An 18,568-nucleotide genomic window follows, 5' to 3' on the forward strand; every position below is an offset into this window, starting at 1 on the left:
CTCGAACCGATAAATCGCTCTTATTTTTCAGCCCCAAGCCCACATTTGCATCGTCTTTTTCAAGCGCCCGCTCCGACATCCGAATTATTAACTTTACCCAGCTAATAGAGAGCGCCCGCTTGCCTTGCCATCCATCCACTTTCTCCTCCACTTTCTTCTCCCCCGTTTACCTCCACTCCACCCGTGAGCGACCTTGCCTACCTAGTAATAATAAGTTGCCCCCTCCAGAAACACATTCATCTCCAGCAAGCCACCACTTTTTTCGCCGCCGCCGCTGCCAACAAGGCTCTCTCTCACCGTTTTCGAGTCCAGCGTTGCGGTGTGGGCCTTTTTACTCTCTTTGGTCCCCGTGCTTTCCAAATCCTCTCAGAATAACAAAAATCCAAAAACATTCGCACAAAGAAAAAGCTCGGCATCCGCGTACCTACTCCATAACACGTACCGTACCGTATCGTAACGTACGTAACACGCGCGCGCACACACCCACACAGCGCACCAACCATCATGGCAGGCCCGACAACGGGCGGCGGCTCACCAGAGCGCCTCGTCGTGACCAACGACCCGGGCTTGGACCAGCGCGTCAGCATCGCCTTCATCGTCATCGACACCTTTTTCCTCGCCGTCTTCTTCGCCAGCCGCTACTACAACCCAAAGGCCGTGGGCAATCCCATGCTCGTGTGCAATACTCTGTGCTACATCTTTTGCCTTGGCAGCGCGACAGCGGGCATCTGTAAGCGCGCCCATCACCAGATTCCCGCACCATAATAGCTACTTGACATCTAAAAAAAAAGTCGCTAACCTAATCAATGACCAGTAATGACACAAATAGGCGGTGTCGGTTATCATGTCGCCGACGTTCCCGTGTACACCTTTCAAACATGGCTCAAGCTCTCCAAGGTGCTCGAGTTCACCTACACCCCGGCCGTCATGTTTGCTAAGCTCGCCGCCCTCTTCCTTTACCACCAAGTCTTCCGCGTCACCGGCTATCGCATCATCATCATCATCCTCGGCGTCGTCATCGTCCTCCAGGGCGTCATCGCCCTCGTCCTCGCCTTCTCCATCTGCCGACCCTTTCGCTTTTTTTGGACGCAGGCCGTTGATCCCAACGATGGCGTCTGCGGCGATGTCATGCTCTTTTACAAGCTCTACAGCGTCCCCAGCCTCGCCACCGATCTCGTCATGCTCATCATCCCCTGGCCCATCCTCCTGCGTCTGCAGATGCCCGTCCCCGAGAAAATCGGCCTCATGCTCACCTTTCTCGCCGCCTCCTTGGGCATCATCACCTGCGCCCTCCGCTTCTCCGTCTTCTTCACCACGCCCCTCTTCACCGACCCGACCTGGTACGCCTCGGGCGGGCCCATGATTTACGCCCTCGTCGAGCCCTCCATATACATGATTGCCAGCATCCTGCCCACCACCCGCCACCTCCTCCGCCGTGTGCACCGTCGTCTGCGTGGCGACCCTCCGAGCGTCAACGCCTCGTGCGGCCCCGACAGCACCGGCAGCAGCGGCGGCGGCGGCGCCAAGCTCGGCGAGTTGGAGAGGAGCCAGCACAGCGGCCGCAGCCGGTTCGCTCGCCGCGCGGATCCCTACCGTCATCACACCACCACCACCACCACGAGCCAGGAGGAGCTGACGCTCGACGAGTGGCACCACACCCGCGAGGAGTGGCCGCGACCCATGACCAAGGCTACCGAGGATATGTCGCGGCCCATGACCAAGGCTACAGAAGACATGCCGGGAGCCCTGGAGCAAGGTCAACACAAGTGACGGAGTACCTTGACTCGGGGGTCGTGTTTTATTAGCGATTGAATGACCTTGATCCTTTGTTTGTTTGTTTTCTGTTTCCTTACGGCGGATAATTGATTGGGCAGATGCGGGTGCCAGTACCGTCCCATATACCCTTGTTGAATAGTTTGGCGCTGTTGGCTATATGTCTTGCACATGATTGTGTAAATTTTTGGAAAAAGTAAAAATTGGCCTTGAGCGGGAATACAAATAGGTTACAGATAAAAGATAATAGGATGAAACTAGATTGCCCGACTCAAAAGGTTTTAGTGTGATAGAAAAAAAAACAAGGAAGAGGTGATTGTATTAGTATTAGAGCATAGCTTACAACTAGCCCTGCATTCAGACAAGATAAACAAAATGTACATTTTCCTTGCCCGTTTCCTCCACATGCTTTGCACATCTTTTCCAACCAGTCAATTCAATCCATTCCTGACTACTCTTCCTGCCTAATCTTATATCCAGGGCCGTTTTCCTCATGGCCGTCATGTTTCCAAAAAAGAAAGCGAATCCTAGTCATGCAAATAACGAAAAAAAAAAAAAAAATGTTGACCCCTAAAATCCATCATGATTTCATTATGACCCTATGCTTGGGAAAGAAGAAAGGAAACAAAAAAAAAAAGGAGAAGATACAAAAAAAAAGAAAGGACCCATTTACAGCCAGACAAAATAGTGTGGCAAATGACATGAACAAATCAATGCTTCTTTTACAGGCCAAAGGCAGATGCTGAGCGCGCATCTGACGACAGACTCAGCGGCGTGCGGCCGTCAATCGTGGCCACCAGCTTCTTCAAATCGCGCTGATTCGTGTCAAACGTTCGAAAGCAGGACTCGCAGATGCGCAGGTGACAAAAGGTGCAGGCCCAGCGGTCGTCTGCGTTGGCCTTGCTGCACGTCTGGCACGTCAGCGGGTAGTGTCGATTCGTGCGGCGGTGCATGATGGCGTGCTTTTGGAAGCACGAATGGTGTGAGTCGTTGAGTGCCGGCGCGGCATGAACGCCGTCGAATGAAGTTGTCGTCGTCTCCTTGCCCTTCCATGTGGGAAAGTGGAATGCGCGAGGGTCGGGTTCGCGCAGATTCTTCATTTCTGGATAGAGAGTGCCGTCTCGGCCGCGATACATTGGGCCCTGCTCAGTTTGGACGATGCGTGGGTCGCTGGCAGGACGGCGCTGCTGGCGCGGAGTTTGGTCCGGGTCGCGTCGGAACCGGCGAGTCGGACTGCTGCTAGCGCCACGAGACTGGCCCGAGGGTGCGGAGGCGCTCACGGGCGTGTTGGCGCGCCTTGAGTCACTGGGAAACGAAGGGCCCGTGGCGGATAACAGCTCAGACTTGTTGGCGAAAGGGTCTCCATTAACGGGCGACGGCGCAACGGCGGGCGAGACTACACTTGTCGGTAATGGTGCAGTGGCGGACGAAACTTCACTTGTCGGTAATAGTGCAGTGGCAGACGAAACTTCACTTGTCGGTAATGGTGCAGTGGCGAATGAAGCTACACTTGCAGATGATGGTGCAGTGCTGAGCATACCTGAGGTGACAGGCTTGCGGCGCAGCATCTCAGTGAGCGTCGATGTAGACGTGACAGGGCCAAGCTTGGTCACGGTGCTGGAAGGCGCGTTCCTGTTAGGATTTCTGGGCGGCGGCGGAGGGAGTTCTTGGGCGCATTCGGGCAAAGAGCTGTTGGCTGACTCTGGGGATGAAGCGGGCGAAGCGGGCGAGGTAAAGGTGGTGACGACAGCGGCGCGGGACTCTCCATTTTGATATTCGGGCGTCGGAGGGCGATTGGTAGGCGGCGCGGCTGCGGTTTCAGGAAGAGAAGGCAATGACTGCTTGCTTAGTAATGGGTTTATGGTTAGTTGAGCAGAAGTGGTTGAAGATGGGGCGTCATCCTCGGGCGCGGCAGAGGGCCGAACGTTGCGGCCCGGTAGACCGCCAGTAGACGGAGGTTTCCTTGTCTTGGCAGGCTGGGACTGTGAGGACTCGTCCTGTAAGGCTGTGGGTGGCCGTTGTGTAGAGGTGGTGGAGGCGGACATGATTGACATGGCGCTAGAAATGGTTGAGCCGTGGCTATGGTCGAGCTTCAACTCAGAGATTTCGCGATTATCATTTAGAGGGCGGCGGCGCCATATTTCTGGTTTCGACGGAGGGTCAGGTGCCTCATTTCTGTCGGTCAAAGACGCATTGGACGGAGACGCGTGCAGTCTGTTGTGATTGGTAGCACCAACAGGTGTCTTGTCCGGGACAGCCGGGGCATCTGGCGGAGGTGAAGCCTCACGACTAGAGGCCAAAGGTGTGTCGGGATATACGGCAGTGTGAGGAGTTGTGGTAGGCGTCTCATAGGGTCGCGAATAGGCTGAAATCAGACTCGAAATGGAGGCGGTGGGCGAAGGCTCAGGAAAGGGTGAGAGTATGACATTGTTGGTTCCGCCAACGGGACGTCTGGGTATCGACATTTTCTGAGGGGAGGCGGCAGGAGTATGCTCCGAGGGAAAGGCGCCCGGTATGGACGGGAGAGAAGGAGACTTGTCGAACGACTGAGGCGGCACGGCGTGGGCGTGGGAAGCGTCCTCGTGTGGTGGCGGCGGCAGGTCGGGGAGGTTCTTTGGCAGAGGTGGAAGGTCGGGAAGATCCTTTGGCGGAGGCGGCGGGTTGGGGAGGTCTTTTGGTGGAGGCGGCAGAGGTGACAGCTGGTGAGAGGCAGAGCGCGGTGAGGTTGATGACCATGCGGAAGACGAGTTGGACGAGGGTCTGAGAAGCTGAGGGACAGAAGGCAGGGCCTTTGAGAAGCGAGAGAAGCCTCGAGGCTTGGAGGCGGTGGCGGGCTGTGCCATGCTTAAGAGACGGGAGAGTTATAACTTGGGTGGTTGATATTGGAAGGGGTGCGATGCGCAATGGAGCGCAATGCGTCGCGGGCGAGCCCGAGTGGGATTGGGAGAGCCTTTGCCGTTTCTGGGAGAGTATTGACTGGGAATAGAAGCTTATTGGGGCTGTGCGAGGTGCGACAGGGCGGACAAGGTGCGAGTTGAGAACTCTGGCAGCTTGAGTTGGTGGTGACGTGTGTAATGGTATCGAATACTCCGTATGGCAGGGCAGGATCGTCTGCGCAGGCGGGACCGTTGTTGGTGAAACGCGAGGAGCATTCGTATCAAGTATGATGGCGCGATGCGGCGTGGATCCGTCTGTACTTTGGGAAGGGGTTTCTTCTGGCTGAATGGTAATACAGCCGACGTCGAGGATGGCAAGATGTAAATGAGTGGTGGACGAGCCGGAAGAGACAAACGCAGCAGTGGCGACTGGGAGAAAATACGAGATGGAGGCGCAGGTCGCGGGGGACGCAAGGTTGTACGTTGAAGGATCTAGGAGGCAGACACGAGGTCGGAGCTGATGATTGTTGGGGGCGTGTGGCGATGGATGAAGGGTGTGTGGACGAGAATGGGGAGGAGAGGGAGCGAGGTTGGCTAATAGGAATCCGGGGGAGGTTGAAGAAGCAAACGAGGGAGAGTGGGAGGATGAGGAGGATGGAAATAATGACGGGCGCTGGGGAGAGAGGTGAGGAATGGAACTGCCAGACAAGCGAGATGTAATTATGATGCGAGGTATGGATACAAGGGGGGTGAGAATGAGAATGTGGGTGACTGAAACTGGCGCGTTGAAGGGAGCGTTTGCAGTAGGTAAGTAGGTAAGCAGAGAATCGGAAGGGTTCGGGGCGGCTGAAATTTCCGTGGTAGTCGATCGATGCCCTTGAGAAATCAGTAATTAGTCAGCCCAACTGAGGGCTCAAGATCAAGACGGAGATTTGGGCATGTTTGTTGTTCAAATTCTTGGGTGCTTGGGCATGAAATAGCGCAGAGGATTGTAATTACGTCGTGGTCGGGCCATGGTCGGTTCCTGGAAAAGAGGGCCAAGAGGCAGCCCAAGAGAAGCGGCTCAGCCCTTTTGTGCGGGAAAGTGGGCAGAATCATGATATTCTCATATTCGGTGCTCTCTTGGCTGCCTGTCAGTGGCTGATGCTTGTCAACTGGCTTTGCGGCCCCCACTAGAACGGGCCTTTTAGTGGACTTACAGCGTCTTTTATGGGTCTAGGAGATGCATCAGTGGAGTACACCAGTGGGTGGTGGGGTAGAAACAGTGGGCAGGGCCGAGGCGGCGGACTCGAGATATACTAAGTACCTACTTAGGTACGGATTACTGGTGTTGGAATTCTGACAGCTGATGATGCTGCTCACTTCTTACTGTTTATGTTCCTGAGTTCTTTTTTTTTCCTCCCTTTTTCCTAGAGTTTTTAGTGTTTTTCCACTTTCTCTTCTTTTCCCTTTCTTTAATGCCGCTGCTGATCTATTTACTCTTGGATAGGCAATACGTCTCCACCTGCCACGACAATGCCATACATCACGCCAACAATCATCAATGCCGAGCTATCATTCTCAAACTCTAATCACTCTCTAGCTATCCCTTAATCCTTATTTCAACATATATAAATGGTTCTTATGCTCATGCTTTGCCGCACACCGCCTAAAGACCTTTTTATTTATATCCGTTCGGTGCCATTTCACTTGTCTCTGTCATTTGATATGACCCCTGCTTGCATCTCGTTACTCGCGAGTCGCTACACATTCACACCCATGCGCATCGGTCGCCAACGCCTTGTGCCACGATTCGACTCCCTGCTCTGAGACATTGACGACGCGATGCGCATACACCATTCTTCCAGTCCTCCTCTCTCGTAATCATTCGAATGAGGCAATTTTTTTTTTTTTTTTTAACTTGGTCAAATACCGGTTGCTGCCCTCCTCCTACATGTTCTCCCCACGGTCCCCCGCTGTCTTTGCCTTGGTTGCTTGATCACGCCCCTGTCACGCTGAATCCCCGCAATGACCCCATCGCAGCTCATTGGCTTGATGCCTGAGTCGAGTGGCACGAGTGCTAACCAAAACAACTGAATGGGCATCTCAATGTCTTTCTTGGGCTTGTGCATTTTATTCCATTTCCGTCTGCCTCGCCCTCTGTAATTGCTTCCTTTTCATCTTCCATCCTGCAAACATCTACCCTCGCCCCGTGTCTCGCATGTCCCATGCCAAACCACGGCAACACTGCCGCTTTTGCATTCCTCTTGCATGTTGGCGCCGCCACCCTTTCGACTTTGTTCGTTTATTTATTTTTGTCACGATTACGAAACAATTACACTGCTATGGTGAACAATGACTTCGATTACCCGTCCGCCGTTGCAATTCCACAGCGGCGACCATGTCCCGTAGTAGCTTACCTACTTCTGTTTGAACGACTCAGGGTTCACGCAACCCTACTGCCACGACTGCATTCACATTCACCAACTAAAAGAAAAAAAAAATCAACTGCGCCAGTCTAGTATCTGCACCAAGCTCGATTCGTTTTTGTAGATGATTTTTGATAGGATTCGACTTAGATTTGTCCTATTTACCGCTATGGGTATTCGCTATCCACCTTCAGCCACTATGCCTGCTGAAACCAGCCCTGTTTGAGATGGGCGGGAGCCGTCTCCTCCCATTTCAATCAATGTGTTTTTCGAGTTTATTTCCGACAATCATCTTTTTGCCTGGTTTCACCGCGTCAAGGGACTGAACCTCTACACCGCCATTCAAAATTTAATCACGCTGAAACGTAAAGAGGGGAAAGCAACTCGAGGGACACGTCTCTGCCATGTAGCCCGTACAGGGTAGTATCACGCATTTATTTGACCAAGGCTCTGGTGGTCGGTCCCAATATACTCGGTATACGTCAAACAACGCTCGTGTATACTCAGTATGCAAATTCTTGATGAAGAAGCAGAGGGTAAGTCTCGTAAAGCACATCAAGCTAAAGTTTGCCAAGCATATTCACTTCAGTATTCTGTGACGATCCGCTTGCAACCATGACCTCCAGTGAAACATAGCGATCAATTTTATTATCTCAGGTCAGCCGAGTCGTAGAGTAGCCGCCATAGCCGAGCTTATGGGCAATCTTATATCGGCCTTTCTGAAAAAGTGTCTCCGATCATGATTAGATGGTAGCCACCGGTAGTGTACTTCGTAGTTAGCGAAATCTTTCGAGGCCACTCCAGGGAAGTAAACAGTCTTAGACTACCTTATTGAGATGCATTGTCGGTCATTGCATAAGAACATCGAAGATAAAGCCGCCGCTAAGACAATATTGGTAGATAGCTAGTTGCCCGTCGAGCGCAGGTACCAGCGCGGCCCCAGAAAAACCCCATGATTGATGTAATTAACAAAAGGTCATTCAGGTCATTTAGGTTAGAGTTCTTCTAAACGGGTAAAGCTGAACTGATGAGTTGATAACAGGTTGACTAGACTACCATCAGAGTGGGTCACAGTCTGACAAGTTCAACGGCTGCCAAGTTAATCTATCCACCGTTTGCTTCATCTTTTTTCATCATCAAAAATTGAACAAATCGAATTTTTGAATCATTAATGATATTATTAACGAGAAAGGCTTCGCTCGTGCTCGCTCCGCGCTAAAGCCTGGAGGTATCTCGACTCACGATTTCTCGTTGACTTTCACCTGCCCGGATTTTATATCCCTTCGGAATCTTACGATACCTCCAGCCAGTACCCCCGGGCTAGACACAACAAATGGCGACATTCTATCTGAGAGCTCGCATACCGCCATCAAAGCGCCCTGATGGAGAATTTCCATCGAACGAAGGCGTCACCAGCGACCTTCAGCGCAATCTCGTGACACTGCGCAATCCACAATACCCTGACCAGCACAACATTTTGCTTTGTTCGCCGGCGCTCGATCTGTACAAGAATCAAGGCCCGGGTAAAGACGGCTCGGATGGCTGGATAGACTTCGGTCTGCATCATGAGACGGCTCGCGTCGCATAGATGGCTTCCTCTCGTAGGACCGGACAGGCGATGTCTGACCTGTAATGCTTGGGCCGGACGACCTCTTGCTCGGACGCAGCTACTACTTCCACATTCCGAACCGCGTTGGCAACACCATGACCGACCCGTATCCCGGCATCCTCGCTACGCGGGATGAGGTGGATTATCTCGGTGCCGGGTTTGTACGATGTGACGCGGCACGAAACATCGCGCACGAGGACGCTATGACTGGTTTGACTCGTGGGTAGAGTCAGCAATGACGCTTTACACGTGGGCGGCAAGTTCTGATGTGGGTGAAGTCGTAGTGAGGAGAGTGCTTGTATTCACCTATGTGCCTAGGTGCAGTCTGTATGGTTGTAGGATTATCGCTGCCTCGTCGAGACTTGCTCTATATTCCCTGCTACATACCTGCTGTCTCGCTGCGCTGCGCCACCGAGTCATTCCCACCATGTACACTTTCTTATCATTGCGAACTCGCCGCCTGCTAATAACCGCGACCCCGCAGAACGGCCCGTGAGCCGTCACCATGGCAGCCGCTATGACTGCTGGCGAGTAGGTACCTTGCTGCGTCTTTATTATCTCTTCCCTGCTAACTCCTCGCTAGTGATTATGATGAAGGTCCCCCGTATGTGAGCTTCGTCTTCGATAACTACACCCTGCTAATTCTAATCGCCGCGTCCTCGCAGTGTTGAACACTCGTGTGTACTGCGCCACCATCTGATTGGTCTATACCCGTATGAGTGCAGAAATGACATCTGAGCTCCTTCCGTGGATGACATCCGTGTTTCTTCAGCTTCGCGACCAATTTTCGTGACGTGTTGCAGGACTATTGGTCGCAAGGCTGTATGGCAGCCTCTACTCTGCAAAAAGCATGGACGGGGGATGCGATCCTGCAGGTTGTGGCCTCTTGACTGGCCGAAAGACTAAACTGCCAGTGGAGTAATCTGCACGCCATGTGAGAAGTGCTGCACATGTATGCGAGTATTCTACCATGGTATTGGGTACTTGAGTCTTGGACAAGTAACAGCATTGTATTACTCGTCGGGTCTGTACATTCGTCAAGGTTTCCAATGGTACTCTGTACATTGGTGGCAGCTTGCACGATGTGTGGCTGAGGAGAAGCATCAAATATTGTCCGTCCCCGGCTCGATCATTGCACGGAGACATTTTACTATAAGTAGAGCACCTTTGTATCGATGTTTCCAACTTTTTATCTTTCTTCCCGGAGCATCGACACCATCGAAATATTCACTCTACACTATCGATACGCCGACTCCTTTTATAGTTTGGCAGTTTGCATCAAGAATAACAAACGGAAAGTATAGACTCATCTTTTGTTGGTAATCATGGGCTCAAAATCAAATGCATCAAACTTGGGAAAGTCCAAAGCGGCTTCCACAACTGTCGTGAAAGCTAGCAACGCGACCAGAGAGGTTGCTGCTGCACCTGACTCTCAGGTCTCTGAGAGGGAGATCCGCAACGTGTGGCACTCTATCAAGACCGCCAACGAGAACAGAGGCAAGAACAACGCAATCATTGCTGTCGTTCCAGAAATTCAGGTCAAAAATATGCAGGACAAAATTAAGAAACGGGAAAAACAACTCTGTACGTTCCTTCGTTGCTCAACTTCTACATTTCCTTCCTGTTAGCAATCTCATGGGTGCAAAGCTTGGGCTAACTGGGATTCAAGCGTCCAAAGTCCTCGTGGCCAGCGAAAAGAACCTGCAGCAGCTCATCGAACAGGTCGCCAACTCGATTGCTGAGCCGTCAAAGGGAAAAGCCAAAAGTCTCCGACAGGGAGAAGTCATGGACATTATTGTCTCCTACGCAATCAACATGATAACTTACAGAATCCCGGCAACGGTCAAAACAGTCAAGGTTGATGCTTGCCAAGGAAGCCCGCCCGCGTACAAATTGAACATTGGGTTAAAGTCAACCTACTGTGAGGTGAATACCTTCAACTGGTTCCATCAAGGCAACAAGATGCTCGACAAGCGGTCGCTAGAGCATAGCCCGAAGTGCTTCTTTGACTGCAATGAGGACATGGACCAAGTGAGAGCGCTAGTGAAACCGCCTACCGACCCGATACCCCTTCCCACGGCGATTGAACTCGCTGGTATGAAGGATATGTTTGTTGACTTGACAAAAGAATGCATGGAACAAGAGTCCAAGAAAAAAAATGATACTCACAAAGTTAGTCCAGGAGTTGTGGGTTCATCTAGTCCGCAGACTGACGGCACAGAAACGTGGTTTCAGAAGTGGAAGGCGGTTCTGGCGACCGTCATAGGAATTGCCTCTGGCATTTCCGGTGCCGGTATATTCACCACTGGATGGGTCACAGCAGCAGGGGTTTACATCAAAGGGCCTTGCGGCCTCGCCATCTCGGCCGGATACTTTCATGGTGCCGTCGTATCCGGTGCTGTATTGACGGGCGTCGGTACGGGTATGGTCGTCCCTGGTATGTTGTATTTGATCCCATGGCGCAGGGTATTCGAAATGTTGGGACAGATGCTAGCGAGCATTTGGGGTCATATTTGTGAAGCAATAAGCTGGCTATGGGGCAAAATAAAAGAACTAGCTAGCACTGTCATTCAGGAGATCCAGAATGTTCGGAATGCCTTTTTGGGTCAGGCTTTCTCACGGGCAGTGCCTGCCAGATATGGGTGAGAGAAAAGAAGAAGAGCCGAGCTCATACGTGAGCGAATATCTGAGCAGATAGGAACGATTTGCTGTTCAGAGAGGATCTTTTTAATTGAGACCTTGACTAGACTAGAAGTGTACAGAATGAGCGTCAAGGCATGGACAATGACCATCTCATAGTTTAATAGGTTCGCCCTTTTTAATACCAGCCAGCCAACTCGCATCTTTTCTGCCCAAGGCGACCAGATAGTTAATCAGCCCTACAGTCAGAGGCTCCAAAGCTACACCAAAGGCAAGGGGATTGAGTGTGTCGTCGAGAACAGTCTTGCTTGTGCATCCAGAAGCAACTTGGTTGTTGAAGGCATCATCTGCAAATTTGAAAGCATCAACAAGACCAAGCACAGCTGTAGTGACATGGCCACCGTTTGCGTATTCGACAAATTTAACAGTGGCACCATTATCACACCAAGTGTCGTGGACTTTGGCTGCCGGGGCGTATGGAACGAGCTCGTCGGGCTTGGCATGGAACATGAGAAACGGCGCGGTTGGCTTCTGCGCCTTGTCGACGCCAAGTGTATTGTCCTGTAAAGCTGACAGCATTGTCGCGTTGGTGAGTACATCCTTGCCAAGGCTCTGATATTTCGTGTCGAGCAGAGACTGGAAAGGGAAAACGAGGAGATTCGGTATAAAGCATTGGGTATTGGCGATTTGAAGCACTTTTTGAAGTGCCGACGTACCAATCCCGTCAATAAATGGCTTCAGAGTGGCTCCATAGGCCGACGGCTTCATGAGACCCGCCAAGGCGACAATCTCAACGCCACTTAACAGCGAGCCGTCGATAAACTCAAAAATATAAGTCAAGTTGGCTGGAATTCCGCCTGCGGTCCAGCCCTTGACTGGCAGCTCGGGGGCATAACTCGGCTGCAGAGCCGCGGCCCAAGCGGTAGCAAGACCGCCGCCAGAGTAGCCAGCGCCGACAATGGATGGCTTGTCCGTCGTGAGACCGAGAGTGCGTCCAAAATTAGAAACGGCCCTCATGCTGTCCAAGACTCCCATGCCAGAGAGCCGGCCAGCTGCAAAAGCGGCGTCTGGGCCTTCATAGTCGGGGGAGGAGACAATGTAGCCCTTGAGAAGATAGATCTCAATAATCAGCTGCTCAACAGCATTCGTAGTCAATATGGAAGGCACTATGCTAGACCCAAGGCGGTACGAGTAGCTCGGGTTGCATTGAGTAGCAGCGCTGTCGTAGGCGCTGCTCCACGTAACAAAGCGATCTCTCTTGCCGAGGACGGGCTTGAAGACGGTGGTGACGGTAGCAATGGCCGACCCGTCGACCGCTGTGGTGCGGTACAGAATCTGGTACGTCTCGATAGGATTGGGGATGATGGAAAAAAAGGATGAGGCCACTTTGCGGGAACGAAGTACAGCACCGGGACTGGCCGACTCGAAACCACTGGGCGGGACGTAGAAGGGGTCTTGGCTAGGGTTTGGGATCAGGTCCCTGGCATTATTGATGGTCCGGCCATAGGCGGAATTGAGAGAGGCAGTCAGAAGAAGGATGGTGCGAGCCACGGACCAGATGGTGATCTGCATAGTTGACTTTATAAAGTGAAACCCTGATGTGTCTTTGCAGTTATCGACCAGCCTGAGAGCTTTGGACAATCTACGGGCCGTCGTGTGGTTTAAGTACAACGACACCAAAGTCTTGGAAGGAGTTTCTACTCATTCTTTTTTGTCTCAGCCCGTCAGAGGAGCTGAAAGCTGAGGATGCCGTCTCAGATGACCTTTCGACTACGCTCTATAGACTTAGTCTGCAATCATTGTCTATTGGAAAACAAAACATCATTCCATTATTACTATCATGATCACTCTTGTTGTTGGTGGTCAACGCCAACTAACTCCGGTGTGGCGCCCGTGCGTGCATACCGTGGTGAAAGATTCGACGTCGAATATAGACCAGCCGAGGCGCAATCACCGCCGACAAGCAAATAGTTTTAGTTCACTAATACCGAGGGCCCCGCTACCTCAAGGGTCTCATGTTCCCCTCCCCCGCGAAACGCTATATTAGGCTGATTCTACCAACGTGGGGATTGAGTTGGATGCCCCACGCATAAAGCGACGTTCCCCCGCATCTTGCGAACTTAGCAACAGCTTCAGCTCATACAATCAGCTGTCAAGAGCAAGGGGCCACTTGCCCGAGAAGGAAGTTTATGCGACGGCCGGCAGATTGTTGTAAATTAGGGCGGTGTTTTGGTTGCGATACCCGAGGAGGGCTAAACGTGCGTAGCGAGTTCGACGTCGACCATGCCAACTACCTAAGAGAAAGCTGCCAGAGTCGTATCATCTTGCGAGTCTTAGCTGCAGCAAGGTCGTAGCACGCTTCTTCCAATTCGTAGTCATTGCCTCGACACGGGACTTACTTTGTATTCCTGACTGCTGCGCGGCGGCTATCTAGCCCTATCATTCTGCGCCAGCAGGTTCTTGGTGTCATAGTGCATGCCCGAGATGGCATTCTTGACTGAAATGTTTTGCAAAAACTCGCACATGCCCGCCGCTGCCCTGCCCTGCCCCATAAAGTACGCCGCCAGGCCGGCCACGTGCGGCGTCGCCATGGACGTGCCCGACCCGAGGGCGGTGCCGCCGCCATTCTTCAGGCTGACAATGTCAACACCCGGCGCGTGAATGTCAATCATGGAGCCGTAGTTGGAAAAGTGTGCGATGCGGTCATTACGGTCACTCGCGCCGACGGTGCATGCCGAACGCTCCGAGGCGGGTGACACGTCGCCGGCGTCCATGGGACCCTTTTTCTCGTCGCCATTGCCGGCCGCGACGGCCACGAAGAAGCCCTTACTCACGAGCTCCGCCACCGCGTCGTTGGACGCCTGTGAAAAGGAGCCGCCTAGGCTCATGTTGACCACGACGCCCTTGGGGCAGTTGCGATTTGCCACGTCCTGCGCCACGTACTCGAGGCCGCGGAGGATGCCTATGGTCGGGCCCTCGCACTCGCGGGTGCGGTTGTTGTAATCAATCACCTTGATGCCCAGGAGCGTCGTCTTCTTGGCCACGCCGTAGGTGTTGCTGCCGATGGTGCCGGCCACGTGGGTGCCGTGGCCGCAGCTGTCGTCGTTTGGGCCGATGAAGGACTTGATCTGCTCTACGCGGCCACCGAAATCCTATATTTAGGGTTAGTGCACTGTTGATGAATTACGGAAACCCGTGGTTGAAAACACTGTCCATGCTTCTTCTGCCTTTGATACTACAAATTGATGTTGGAAATTGAACTTACAGAATGGGAGGCGTCAATGCCGCTGTCGACAATGTAGCTGCAGGTTCCGGACCCTGGTGACGCAATGTCAGTAAACACACTTTCATCTCACATCTGCGATTCATTCGGCTGAAGAAGTGGCAGGTTAGATGCAAGGCATGCCTCTTACCAGAAGAAGAGTCGTAAAGGTAATTGCTGGCGCCTCTTGTTTCGTGAGAGATGCGAGCGAGACCCCAAGTAGACGGGCTCTGCGTGGCGGGAGCAAAAGCAACCATCTTGGTATTCTGCTCCACATATTGGACCTTTAAGATGATTCTCATCAGCACCTCGGCGCTTCTTACAGTTCCAAGTTCTCTGGAGGCAACTAACCTCTGGGTGGCTGCGAATGAGGTCCAGAGTCGCGGCGTCAAAATGGCCCGCGAAGCCTGTAAACACCTCGCGAAACACCTCACCAGCCCCGTTGGGGAGCGAGAGTGATTTGATGGTCTCTTCGACGGCAGCTAGGGTGCTACTTTCTTTAAACTTGACAATGTATTGGTTCGCGACGAGATCCCCGGTGCTGACGCTGCGCGGGATCAGCAGAGGTGCGGGCTCGGATCGCTTGGCTCTAGGGACGGCATCGGCCAAGGGCACAAGGGAGAGAAGACGGGACAGACGCATGTCGGCAATGTGAAATGAAAGTCGTGCAATGAGCTGCTGTGGCCTGGGTTCTCGAGGGCAAGTGTTGTTCGAAGCGAGCAGAGTCTATATGTATATTGTTGCCTGGCGAGTGAATCCTCTCAAAGGAGGACGAGGATTGTGTTGCTTTCACGGGACAACCGCCCTGCCTCGCCCTGCCTCACTGAAGTCGCTTCAACAGCTCACAGTGAACAGTATTCACCTTATTGACAATGACTTTCGTTTGCTGCTTCAGTCTGAGTGAAGCAATGTCTAAACGCTGACCAGTCCGCCATGGACACCGTTGGGCAGTTTTTCCGTCGACTTGACAGGTCCCCTTTTCGTGGCATGGTTTAATATCTGTAAACAAAACTATCTAGCATTCCCGGGGCGCTAGTCTGTCGCAGTCGATCACTTCCGTGAAAGGGAGCTCCTAGCTACTGTGGCCAGCCAGATCCGGCCTAGGTCGGATCTAGCCGTTACGGGTGATGGGATGGCGACTCAGGGGAAGAGATCAAGTTCATGCTATTCTGTGTCGGTCAGAAAGTCCTTCCTTCTTGTGCTTGTCGTTTTGTTTGTCCAGAGATGTCCATTGTGCCTGGTAGAGATTAATAGCGGGGCGGCACTTAAGAGCACGCTTAATCATATACCTAATATGTTACGTTCCATCGAACGCCACCGTCATTCAGCAGCACGCCGATGAAGACTTTGCCATCGCTTGTCTTTGTGGTGCGCATGCGAGCTCGTAGCACCTCGCGACGCGCGTCGTTGCGGTTCATATAGCTAACGAGCTTGTACAGCTTTCCGATGACGCCTACATATCAGACTCCAGAGAGCTGCACGTTGCTCCTCCGAAGCCTCGATAAGACTCTTCTCCATGCACAAACACCCTCTCCAAATTAGAGAGCCTTAATAACAATATTGATGACGCGGCAATGCAGCGAATAAGGTCTAATTGTGGATCGATTGAGGCGAATGAGCGCTGCAGCGACTCGAGGCATTTGCCATTCGCAGCGTTGACCATAGTTGACGGTACACCTCTTATTGATTTCCCGTTCAAGGCTGCTATCCTGGTGATGGATTAGTCCGTCCTTTTGCACACTTGTTAAACTGCTTGAAAATATCCCGGATTGCGTCTTTGGTGGATAATGGCATGCCCTGGTCGTACGTTGAGCGCGCCATGAGTCGTGGCCCTTCCCGTCTGGGTAGCAGGACACGGCGGGGGATGCTGACGGTCGCGCGGACAACATGATGATAATTCTCAAAGTCTCCATGTTACGTATTCATTACAAAACTTCATTACAAAACAATCCAATGTCGACATCCCGCAGCAGTCGGTCTGGGAAATTATTGAGGCGAGCTGACGATGGCATCGCCGACATGAACTCCGCTCAGGTTGCACTACTCATGGCTAATCCGCTCGCGAGTTTAAGACCCAGCACGCCCTGCCCATGATTGCTTTTCCTGGTATGCATTATCGATCGATTCATACATGCAATTTCTACCGAAATGAACTACTGGTATGACTTGCGCATTGATCTTATCTACTTATCCGTGTCAAAGAGGGAAGGGGGTAGGGGAAAAAAACTCTCTAGAAATGATGTTTATTATTATTTCTTTTCTTCCTCCAGGCTTCCGATTTTATAGCCAGTTATCAATTCGGATAGCAACGCAGATAGCTACCTGCCTATCAGTGAGGAGATTACAAGGAGACCACAGAATAACTAGGGCTATAAAAGAATGATAGGGGCTAAAATAATCTACCAACATGAAATATTTAGCACTTTAATATCTTAGGTTTATATACTATTATTTTCTAACCTAACCCTAAACTCCCTAATTACATAAGAAAGCCTTCCGGAGGAGGCATCTGTATGATCTTGTCTCTCGATCAAATTAACGCGGCCAACAACAAGAGCAAATTCAACTGCCAGCGCGTGGGTGTAAATTTTCATGCAAGTCCCGATCCTTTTCACTCAAGATCCACCCACACTCGAAAGTATGTCAGTCAAAACCTCGGATGATGCAGGTGCAGGGGCTCGATTTAAGGTAATCCTATAGCAACGGCGACTCCACGACAGCATAGCACTACTTGTCTCATTTTATTCACTCGTCTAAGCTTCTCTCATACCGAAGCGTTAGTCTGATATAGTGTCATCACGCATCAAACGGATCTATAGCAAAGGTTCTCTCGCTGGAGCTGGCCCATCAAACCTACTAACATGAGCCGATATCTATAGGAACGAGTGATTTTCTGAGTATAGCCTGACGTAGCCCTTGTCTTTTTGCAGTTACTAGGATAATCAGAGGCCTGCTTATGTAGAGAGCTCTTCTATAAAGAAGCGCGCTTTCCGCATCACATTCCCAGGAACCCTATCAGCGTACTGTCTTCCTATTAAGCTCAAGACTAAGTATAACTTCATTATTACACAATGAAGTCCTTTATTGCCCTTTCCCTACTCGCTGCCGCCGCCCTAGGCGCCCCTCAGCTCGTGGCCCGCGACGACGCCACTAAGCCCGTCAAGGAGGCAGACACCTCGCGCGCCGACTGCTGGAAGAGGGACCCCGGCGCGCACCATATGCTGCCCCCCACCGCCACACTCATTGAGGACTGCACCGGCACTATCGAGTACTGCCTGCGCGGCTTCTACTCTATGCACGGCGAAGAGTTCGACGACGCCGACGCCTGCCTACGCTCGCGCGACCTCGACCCAGCCACCGCCATCGACGCCATGCGCATCGTGTCCCAAGACGACTTAGACAAAGGCTACAAAGCTCTGAAAAATGCCAACCATATCTACAACCGCTATATGATAATAACGCTACTCACGCGCACTTTTGTTCCAGATGAGATGGATCAGGAGGCTAACGACTTTATTGAAAAACTCCGGTTCTCTACTCAGGAGCGTGTGCACCAGGCGCGTGACTTGATCTCACAGGGAAAGACTCACTATAAGCTTGCCTTTGGGTCAAAGCACGATGAGGAGATTGAGGCGGCCATCGAGGAGGCAAAGGGCAAGCTAAATGCCGCGTGGATCGAGATCAAGGGCAAGGACACCCAGCAGATGAGTGATATGTTTGACTGGTTCAAGGAACGCTCTGAAGAGAAGTACTTCCATGACTGGTAAAGGTGGCATAGAGATGTGAAGATCGAAGCACGATGAGGAGATTGAGGCGGCCATCGAGGAGGCAAAGGGCAAGCTGAATGCCGCGTGGGCCGAGGTTAAGGACAAGGACATTGGGCAGCTGCGTAACATGTATGACTATCGGGTGTGGCCTACGCCTGCCTAGGACAAATGGTAGCAATTACTCGTCAATCCTGCGGCCTACTCCCGCATCTCTTTTTATTATTATATAATTA

At 52.0% G+C, this 18,568-nt stretch overlaps 7 protein-coding genes across 7 annotated transcripts; 4 read left to right on the forward strand and 3 right to left on the reverse strand.

The window, feature by feature from the left end:
- Window positions 1-504: 504 nt before the first annotated feature.
- On the forward strand, window positions 505-1,770 carry BBA_09265 (integral membrane protein PTH11-like protein; the record flags this gene model as incomplete). Its single annotated transcript, XM_008604362.1, has 2 exons — window positions 505-730; window positions 815-1,770. The coding sequence occupies 2 exons, from the start codon at window positions 505-507 to the stop codon at window positions 1,768-1,770; spliced, it is 1,182 nt and encodes a 393-aa protein (XP_008602584.1).
- Window positions 1,771-2,495: 725 nt separating this feature from the next.
- Window positions 2,496-4,616, reverse strand: BBA_09266 (uncharacterized protein; the record flags this gene model as incomplete). Its single annotated transcript, XM_008604363.1, has 1 exon — window positions 2,496-4,616. The coding sequence occupies one exon, from the start codon at window positions 4,614-4,616 to the stop codon at window positions 2,496-2,498; it is 2,121 nt and encodes a 706-aa protein (XP_008602585.1).
- Window positions 4,617-8,689: 4,073 nt separating this feature from the next.
- BBA_09267 (uncharacterized protein) lies at window positions 8,690-8,933 on the forward strand (the record flags this gene model as incomplete). Its single annotated transcript, XM_008604364.1, has 2 exons — window positions 8,690-8,823; window positions 8,894-8,933. The coding sequence occupies 2 exons, from the start codon at window positions 8,690-8,692 to the stop codon at window positions 8,931-8,933; spliced, it is 174 nt and encodes a 57-aa protein (XP_008602586.1).
- A 1,058-nt stretch (window positions 8,934-9,991) lies between these two features.
- Window positions 9,992-11,312, forward strand: BBA_09268 (uncharacterized protein; the record flags this gene model as incomplete). The annotated part of the gene is made up of 2 exons (XM_008604365.1): window positions 9,992-10,250; window positions 10,336-11,312. The coding sequence occupies 2 exons, from the start codon at window positions 9,992-9,994 to the stop codon at window positions 11,310-11,312; spliced, it is 1,236 nt and encodes a 411-aa protein (XP_008602587.1).
- Window positions 11,313-11,459: 147 nt separating this feature from the next.
- On the reverse strand, window positions 11,460-12,878 carry BBA_09269 (secreted lipase 1 precursor; the record flags this gene model as incomplete). The annotated part of the gene is made up of 1 exon (XM_008604366.1): window positions 11,460-12,878. One exon carries the CDS (start codon window positions 12,876-12,878, stop codon window positions 11,460-11,462), a length of 1,419 nt encoding a protein of 472 aa, XP_008602588.1.
- Window positions 12,879-13,732: 854 nt separating this feature from the next.
- On the reverse strand, window positions 13,733-15,210 carry BBA_09270 (subtilisin-like protease PR1G; the record flags this gene model as incomplete). The annotated part of the gene is made up of 4 exons (XM_008604367.1): window positions 13,733-14,458; window positions 14,572-14,624; window positions 14,720-14,852; window positions 14,920-15,210. 4 exons carry the CDS (start codon window positions 15,208-15,210, stop codon window positions 13,733-13,735), a joined length of 1,203 nt encoding a protein of 400 aa, XP_008602589.1.
- Window positions 15,211-17,639: 2,429 nt separating this feature from the next.
- BBA_09271 (uncharacterized protein) lies at window positions 17,640-18,335 on the forward strand (the record flags this gene model as incomplete). The annotated part of the gene is made up of 1 exon (XM_008604368.1): window positions 17,640-18,335. One exon carries the CDS (start codon window positions 17,640-17,642, stop codon window positions 18,333-18,335), a length of 696 nt encoding a protein of 231 aa, XP_008602590.1.
- Between the last annotated feature and the right edge of the window lie 233 nt (window positions 18,336-18,568).

This window comes from Beauveria bassiana, assembly GCF_000280675.1.
Source record: "Beauveria bassiana ARSEF 2860 unplaced genomic scaffold BBA_S00049, whole genome shotgun sequence".
NCBI lineage: Eukaryota > Fungi > Ascomycota > Sordariomycetes > Hypocreales > Cordycipitaceae > Beauveria > Beauveria bassiana.